The sequence below is a fragment of the Arachis hypogaea genome, chromosome 1, assembly GCF_003086295.3.
Source record: "Arachis hypogaea cultivar Tifrunner chromosome 1, arahy.Tifrunner.gnm2.J5K5, whole genome shotgun sequence".
Taxonomy (NCBI): Eukaryota; Viridiplantae; Streptophyta; class Magnoliopsida; order Fabales; family Fabaceae; genus Arachis; species Arachis hypogaea.
The window spans coordinates 110,454,674-110,464,328 of record NC_092036.1 but is presented as its reverse complement, the minus strand read 5'-3'; the positions used below and the strand labels follow the sequence as shown (position 1 = coordinate 110,464,328).

Genomic DNA, 9,655 nt, shown 5'->3' with positions numbered 1-9,655 from the left:
AAAAAATATTTTATATCAAATTATATTAAAATAATTTAAATAAACTAATCCATTCTCATTGTTATTTGGTAAAAATATAAAAATCTTGATAAATATCTAAAAGTTTCAATCAGTCTCTCAATTAGATAAATAATGTAACGTACAGATTAATTAATTCATCTACATAATAAAAATCTAGGAACTTATTTAATAATTTAAATTAGTTTAAAATTATCTAAATATATGAGTCTGATTGGACAATTATATAAATAAAACTCATTAAAATTAAACTCTAAAATTTACCACAAACAATTATTTAAAAACTGATTTAGGACATTATTCAATTAAACCAATACGAAAAGAGCAAATGATTAATGAGGAACATGGAAGGACCTAGATGAAATTTGAAAGAAGCAAGGGTGAAATCGGGTATTTCAAGTTTGGAGCATTTGATAAATATTTGTTGCCATTGAAAGTCCAGGAGTTAACGGGAGCAGCAGAAGGCGCACACCATCTCTCTGTCTCATATTCTGTTTTCTCTCTCTGAAATCTTCATTGAGAGAATGGCCCAGCACTGCAGATCCAAATCCCCATTTTATCTGCTTTTCATGTTTCCTCTCCAAACCTCTCATAAAAATCTCTCTTTTATTTTTGGCTCTCTCTGCTTTTTTCTTATTATGTTTCTTCCACTCTAATGTCTTCTTCTTCTTTTCTCTACTTTATTCTGTAACATAGCAAGTGTCCACGCACAATGAACTGCATCCTTCACTTTTCTCCTTCTTCTTCTTCTTCTTCAGGTGAGTCTTAAGTCTCTTTTCAGTTTTCACTTCATCTCATGCGCGAACGACATTTTTCCCGTTGTTTTTTGTTTTTTTTTTTATCCTTCCATTATTGTAATTATTATTTAATTTTAGCTTCTAATTTCTAATATAGTCTCACTGGTTTTCTTCAGTCCCATAGTTATATCGGGTTTTGTTGTTTTTATGGTTGAGTTTGGTTATTTTCTAATTGGTTCTCTATCATTTTGGAGCGTGTAATATGTATAATCTGGTTTTTATTTTATTTTATTTTATTTTTCTTTTGGGCTCAGTTACGTTTCCGGGACGTCAAATGATTTTGGTTGATCTTGTTTCAGTTTTTTGGCAAAAGATTTCCAAGTCCTGTTACCCTTTTCTTTTTTTGCTTTTGGTCTTTACCTTCCACTGGCTTGATTGTTGAATGGATTTTGATTTGATGCTATTGTCCTTTGAGAATCTGATTCTTATTTGCGTTTGGAGGTTTGTCTTGTGGAAACTTTTATCTTTATGGTGGTTTCATAGCATTTGTTCCAGCTCTATCCATAGCCAATTCTCTGTTCTTCCCTTCCATTTTCTCTTCATACATGAAACTAGTTGAATTCTACTTGAATGCTGATGGTTTTTCCTATGATTATTCTTTGTGCTTCTGTTTTGAGGCTGTAATTTGTGCTTTCATTGCCAGTTATAAACATGGTCTATAATTGAGGAATAATTTTGAAGTTAATGTTTCCATTTTGTTTATTCATTTACCTATTTTTGCAGATACTAGAAACTATTGTGTGTATAGAAAAATTCTGGTGACTGTTCTGTGGCAAGTGGCAACATCTTGATATGAATAGTAACAAAACTCCCTTTTTTTTAAAAAAAATTCGACATCCATGTATCAATAATTAATCTTATTTTGTGATCTCATGTTTTAAAAGCTTATTATGCTGATAGAGTGTTAAATTCAATGCTTGTGTTTACTAGTTTTAAAAGCTTATCATGCTTATGAGGAACTATTTGGTATTCTACTCTGTTACCTATATCTAAGACACACCACCATTTGATGGCAATAAGTTCACATTTCTAGCCGTCGTCATAATCTGGATGCCTTATGTTAATATTATTGTGTTCCTATGATTTACTAACATATGCTTGAAGTTGGCTTGTCATAAATCTTCATCTATTTTGCTTCATTCACCATACAGATTGACTTGCATTCAATTTCTCCAGCATGTTTTTCCTTTGAGGGTGCTTGATTGCTATGTAATATGGATTTATCATGATCTAAAATTATGCTGTGCTTCAATGTTTTTGGTTAAACTACACAATTGAATCTAAAATTTTGGGTATACTAGTTAGTTACATAGAAAAGGAACTTAAGTTGTTAGCCAACAATCTTGTTTAACTCTTCTTTTTCATATGCATAAAATACCTTCCTTTGGTGCAGGTTTTCCTTCCTTTGGAACCGAGGGTGACACACTGCTACATCTTGTTTAATTGAAACTGTGTTCTTGTTTATGGCATTATTGGAAATGGGCGCAAACGTGCAATGTGACGGCTACTTTCCAGGATATTATTCAGCAAGAGATCTCCTATTTGAATCTGAACGCAGCCCATGGACCTCATCTAATGTTAACAGTGAGCTTAAGAATGAGTTGCATTACGTTGGTTCCTTGCCGGTATCATCGCCTTGTAACCTTCTAGGCTACAACAAGGAACTTCTAAAACAGACAATACTCAAGCATGAAGCCATATTCAGGGACCAAGTATGTTAATTATTTATTTTGTTAGATTGGATTCTCTCTATGTGTCTTCTGTCTAGTTCTTTCCTTATTGGTTAATCAAATTCTGAATTTTATTGGTTTTCAGATTCATGAGCTCCACCGCATTTATAACAAACAGAAGGAGTTGATGGAAGATATTAAAAGAAATGAATCATATAAACAGCACTTGAGGTTGGAGGCATCATCATGGTCAGCTTCTTCTTTGCCATCCAAAAATGCCCAAAAGATATCTTACTCGCCAAACTTGCCGTGGTCTACGGCTCAATCATTGCCACCGGGGGCTTCTCTACAAGAGAACGGCAAGAAAATATGTCCCACTCCTGTTCCGATAGTGACCGAAGAATCTTTCAAAGATTCTAAACCATCAGAATCCAAATACAGAAAAGTTGGCAAAAAGATATTGGATCTTCAGCTTCCGGCTAACGAATACATTGATAGTGAAGAAGGTGAATGTTTAGAAAACGGAAGTGTCACTGATGTGCTGCAAGTCTCAGCTTATTCTTTAAATGGATCTTCCAAAGTTGTGTGTGGCAATGGTGAGAAACCATATGGAATCAATTCTAATGGTTTTGCTGGCTTAAATTTACAATTTAAGCTTGAAGAAGCAACTTCAAAGTCTTATGATTCGGCAGCCCCTTCACATAATAGGAACAATGCCTTTTATGATCTGTCAAAGACAACAAAATTGAGCTATCAGAATTTTCCAAATGATGTCATTTGGAATTTGAACAAGCGAAAGGATCCTGAAAATTTCTCAGGAAACCCTCTGTTGGAACAGAGAAAGATACAGGAGCAGATGTGTAGAGGTAATATTATACCCTTTTTCAATTCAGATTTGTCAGCTGCTATTATAATCTGTTCATAAATACGTACAATTATAACTTTTTTCATGTAAATTCTTCAATTTTCAGGGCAAAGTGGTGGTGCATTGGATTCTTTTTCCAAAGTTATTTGTACAGGAAAGCAATCTGATTCAATTGAACCATTAAGAAAGAATATGGAACAATTTAATGACCCTCCATATTTTCATCCATTAAATCATGTTAGCGAACCTTGGCCAGTGAGGAAGTTTTCTAGCAATGGTTCACAAGTTCAAGGTTTCATGAGTAATGGCTCACTTGGATCCAGCAATGCACCTCACACATGCTCTCAATATGATAAGTTAAGTTCTGGGATTTCACCCGCTGAGTTATGGAAAACACCTGCTTACTGTGGCCAAAGCTCAATAGCAGTTCCGGCACTTCCATTTTTAAGCTCTTCAGTATCATTGGGTCAAAGTTCTAAATCATTGATGGGAATTTCAGTGTTCACTCAAGATGAGAGTTATCAGTGTAAAAGTGGTAAACCTGGCCATGATTTAGATGGCCGACACTTTCTTCTGGGCAGCAGGTCCAAGCCGTTGGATCTTCCATCAATTAGTTCTAATGATCCCAATAGCAGTGCCAAGCACGATTCATTGGATAGCGATGAGCTTCGGATGAATATCATGGGTTCTAAAGATGTGGGAACTCTCAAGAATCTAGACCTGAATATTGCACCTGCTGGTTATTTTGATATAACAGCACTTCAAAGCATTCAGATTCCTAGAAAAGAAAATAACCTTCAGGATTCAAGTAGGGGGCTGCCATGGCTTAAGGAAAAGGTTGTATTCAAAGGAAAACAGAGTGAAGGGAGTAAAATTGCTACCCAGATTGATTCTGTTTTCACAAATTCTTGTAATGTGGAGTTAAAGAAGACTGAGGAGAGTGACCTTAGTGCGGATAAGATTCTTGCGCTTCACTGTAATGAGGGGCCTCAAATGTCGTCTGATCGTCAACCTTTGCATGTCCCGAACCAATTGAAAAGCCAAGGTGCTGATGGAATTGAGGGAAAATGCATATTTGATGGAAAGTTATCTTGCATTCAATCACTACCCCCTGCTGAGTATACAGGGAAGAATGAGCAGAAGAAACAAGAATCTCTGGCTGGTATTATTGACCTAAATTCATGCATGATTGAGGAAGAGAATATGCTGATGGAGGTTGATCTCCAGGCACCTATCAGTCCAGAAAACAAGGAATGCTCGCCGCCTAGAGGAGAATCCAATGAAAACCAGCTTGAGATGCCATTTCAATTGGCAGGACAAGAGGATCCGGAAGCGCAAGAGGAGCAAGCTAGAGTTGCTGCCGAGGCTTTGGTTACCATATCAGGATTTGTGGACAACAATGGTCTCAAAAAGACAACTTGTTTATTGTCCGAATCTTCTGCAAGAAGTCCTCTTCACTGGTTTGCTGGCATTGCTTCCACAGCAGCAGATCATCCAGAGAATAATGCAGGTTGGAGCAGTGCAGCGAACAATCTCGATGACTTTTCTCCTATCAACATTGATTACTTTGAGTTCATGACCTTAAATTTGACCGAGACAAAAGTCCTAGATTGCTGCTATAGTAACACTATTGGCCAGATGGAGCAAGTAGGCGGATCAACTTCGCCAACTCAGCCAAGGAAGGGCCGGCCAAATAGGGGAAGGTGGCGGAAGGACTTCCAAAGCGAAATCCTCCCTAGCCTTGCTTCTTTGACAAGGTACGAGGTGACCGAGGATCTTCAGATCATAGGAGGTCTTGTAGCTGCTGGTACCCACTCGGAAACAGGTTCTCTAAGAAGTGCAGGTAAAAATGTGTCAGCCAGGGGGCGCCGTCGATCCGGTACTTCGATTTCTAACAACACAGAGTTGCATTTGAGCAAGCTAACTAGTACCACTGGATTTGGAACTGAGAAAGGGTGCCTAATAAGCTGGGGAAAGATTTGTAGAAAGAGAAGGGGGAAGAGACTTCCCACTACTAAACCCCATCATATTTTGAACCAAGTATATAACTAATTCTAAGATTAATTCCATGGACTTTGGACGAAGTTTCTTTTTTCTTTCTTATTTTGTTTTTTTTTTTGTTTTTTTGTTTTTTTTGGTGAACTATAGGGTGGTCATGTAAATGTCTTAATACATACAATAATATGAATATCAATATGTTAAGGGTAGGATAGAAAGAAATAGTGACCTCTGAAATGTGTATCATTTTGTTGTTTGTTTATTGGAATGGAATCTATTCTCTCATCTCATCTTAAGAGATGGAATAGCTTGTCTCCAAATTTGTTTGTTATAAATTTTTCCCCTCTTGATAAGCATAGACAATAGATGATAAAGAATAAAAGCAAAGCCATCTTTGGTGGATACTTACTAGATAGGATTTCTTTTCTTGGTGTCACATAGGGTGTGTTTGATATAAATGGAAATTTTAATATTAAACTTTTTAGGTGAACAAATTCAAAAGATGAATGCACATGAAGAAACAGAGTAATACGGGGTGGAAAAAGTATTTTAACTTATAAGGACTACAATATGAGAATGTTTCTTTTATGGGAAAGAAAAAGTATGTACTTTTTGCAGTTTTTACTTAATTAAATAAATGTTAGATTAATGGCCAAAAAATCTGTTAGAAATGCCACTGAAATTTTTTATAAATGACACAAAATTTTAAAGAACTACAAATCCAAAATTTTAACTCAATTAACAAAATACATTCTGAAAAAAAAAACAGTAATTGATTATAAATAACATAGCAATGACTAAATATATTATATATGAGTTTAATGCCACTCAATTAGTTTAATGATAAAAAAATTGGTTAAAAAATTGTGTATTAAGATTAAGAAATTTCGGTGTCAAAATTAAAAAATTTAATGTGTCACAGTTAAAAACTTTCGGTGCTATTTTTCTAATAAATTCTATAGAATTCAAAACTTTACTTCCTCTTCACTTATTCTTGATCATCATATTTTTCTTCTTTTTCTTCTTATTTCTCATTTTCATAATTCTTCTTGTTTCACCCTCTTAATAAGAATCAATATCACGGTTAAAAAGGTTCGATGTTGTTGCTAATAAATTTTGCACAATTCAAAACTTTCATTCCTCCTCTTCCTCCTCCTTTTCATCATTATTTTGTTTCACATTCTCATAATTTTTCTTATTTTATCATCTTAACAAGAACTTCTATCACGACTAAGAAAATTCGGTGTCAAAATTAAGAAACTTTTTGTCATGATTAAAAAATTTTGGTGCTATTTTTTTAAATAAATTCTACACAATTCAAAATTCTCTATCCTCCTCTTCTTCATCATCATCTTCTTTTTCTTCATCTTCTCCTTCTTATTTTTTCTACTTATAATTCTTCTTATTTCACCATCTTAACAAGAATACAAAATAAAAAAAAAATTCAAATAAAAAAAAGAAGAAATAAAAAATATTGTAACAACTAGGAAGAGGAGAAGGAGGAGAAAAACAGCAACAATAAAAAATGACAACGAAGGAGAAACACGCGAAAAAAAATATGGAATTCACACGCAAGTTATGTGAGTGATTTTTGTTGGATTTGCACCAATTTAATTAGACTTGATTTACAAAAACGTTTAAATGTATAATGAGACTATATATATATATATATATATATATATATATATATATATATATATATATATATAGGGAATATCCAATTCGATTCCTGATAATACAACTAATATTTTAAATTAATGAGACTATAAATATTTTTTGTGACTATAATGAGACTATATTTTTTATTAATATTAACTAATATTTTAGATTAATATATTATTTTTATATTATTATAATTTAAAATTTTGAATTTTTAGTTTAAAATTTAGTCTCTAGTCTTCAGTATTTAAAGTTAGTCAAATATTAATAAAAAATAATAAATTTTATTGATTATGTAGTATTATTTATGTAAGTATATAACAATTGGTAAGTAATAAACAAATGTCACTAAATTATTTTGGATTTAAAAAACTCTAATTTTAACATTTAAACAAGTTTAATCACTCGTGCCATGCACGTGATAAGATTGAAATTATAATTTTAAGTTGTTATGTTAAATTTCATTTTAATTATAATAATTTAATTAATAAAAAAATAACTTATATGCGTTGTTTTTCTTTTCTTAATATAGTGTTAATTGTATTAACTATAAAATAGTTATGTAATCTATTTTTTTATAAATCAGACATATATACTCAATATGACCATAAATAATCTAGTAATACTTAAATCTACCAACAAAGTTTTATATGTTGGTATATTGTGAAGTAAGAAAATATCAAAATCAGTTCAAAATGAAGAACAAATTAATAGAGAATCCTAATGAAGAAAGTTTTGTAATAAACAATAAATAATTTAAACTTACTGAATAATATTTGTAAAATATACATGAAACAACACTGTATCAATATTTGTATATAAAATTATATGATTAACGTAATTATAAAATTGTTTGTCAAGAGAATAAAATTATACGAATTTTTATGATAATTTTAATATTCTCAAACTATTAATGTACAATAAGAATTCATCTATTAGTTCCTAGAATTTCTAAACTTTTTTAAGTGATAGTAATAAACTTTTAATAAATAAATAGATTTAGTAAGACATTTTGTTATTACCTTTTTATTATAGGCTCTCAAAAATTTCTCTATATACCACATTCATCGTGTAGTAATTTCCAAGTGTATTAACCCGTGTCATGCACGTGATAAGATTAAAATTATAATTTTAAATTATTTTGTTAAGATTAATTTAAATTATAATAATTTGATTAATAAAAATATAACATGTTATGTATTATTTATTTTTTCTTAAGCTAGTGTTAAATATATTAACTCTAAATAGTTATTAATTGGTTTTAGTAATCTACTTTCTTCAATAAATCAAACATATATACTCAATGTGACCATAAATAACTTAATAATACTTAGACCCACCAACAAATTTTTATATGTTATTTTACTGTCAAATAAGAACATATCAAAATTAGCTCAAAATAAATAATAAATTATTAGAGAATTCTAATGCACAAAATTCTCTAATAAACAATGAATAATTTAAATCTACTAAAAAACAACTCAACACTTTTCTTTGATGCCTGCAAATCATATACCTAAAATAATATTATATCAATGTTAGTATATAGTTTTACAATCATCGACCGTATTTACTATACATGAATCCTTCTTAAAAGTTATTCTATACACGTGTGCAGTCGGAAGATAAATTACTGGACTTTATTTTATTTTTCTAAATTATTATAATTATGCATTATTCATTAAATGCTAATTGTAATATTGTAATATAATCATAATAAAGATATTTTTCTAAAATAAATTTAGAAGAGAGAATAGTACTTTTATTTTGGAGGAAAAATGAATTCATGAGAAATTGACACCTCACTTTTATTAGTTGATAATGTATTAAATATTGATTTTATATAATTATAATAAAAATATTTCTCTAAATTAGTATAATCATGCATTATTCGTTAAATGTTAATTGTAATATAATTATAATAAATATATTTTTTTAAAATAAATTTAGAAAAGAAAATAGTGGTTTCATTTTAGAGAAAAATGAATTCATGAGAAATTAACACCTCACTTTTATTAGTTGGAGAAAAAATCCAATTTTAGTATATTTTGTCATTATTATACATTTTTCTCTAATCATATATACACTGTTTTCTTTTCTTTGTTTCAGCATTTTGAACCTGGGTTTAACTTCTCGTAGTTCTCACTTCTCAGTCATTCTATTAGATGTAGTTGATAACTATTGAAATTCTTTGATTAATATAGGAGAAAAATATATTATTATATGATAGAATTAATATGAGTATATTTTATTATTAAATAAACAAAGTTAATATAAAATAAAATTATACATAAAAAACAAAGAAAATAAAATTAAAATAGCAAAAGTGATAAAAAGATTATTTTTATAATTTTATTTTGTCATTTTTATGTATAGAAGATTAGAAAATAGTAAATTTTTAACTAAATTAATTTATATTTATTGTATTCAATTTAAATAAGTAATAAATTATCTTATTTTAATTTATTCCTTAAATTTATATATCATAAAAATTAAATCAAATAATTAATATACATAATTTTAAATTGTGTGATACTTAAATATCTATTCAAATTAATTAGTTGATATAATTAATTCATCATAATAAATTGACTTTAATGAGTTAAATAAAATAATACAGAAGCATGCTACGTTGATTCTATCATTAA

At 30.1% G+C, this 9,655-nt stretch overlaps 1 protein-coding gene across 1 annotated transcript; it reads left to right on the top strand.

The window, feature by feature from the left end:
- Nucleotides 1-364: 364 nt before the first annotated feature.
- On the top strand, nucleotides 365-5,668 carry LOC112709891 (uncharacterized). The gene is made up of 4 exons (XM_025761881.3): nucleotides 365-776; nucleotides 2,209-2,527; nucleotides 2,631-3,351; nucleotides 3,457-5,668. The coding sequence occupies exons 2-4, from the start codon at nucleotides 2,279-2,281 to the stop codon at nucleotides 5,400-5,402; spliced, it is 2,916 nt and encodes a 971-aa protein (XP_025617666.1). The 5' UTR covers nucleotides 365-776; nucleotides 2,209-2,278; the 3' UTR covers nucleotides 5,403-5,668.
- The last annotated feature ends 3,987 nt before the right edge of the window (nucleotides 5,669-9,655 follow it).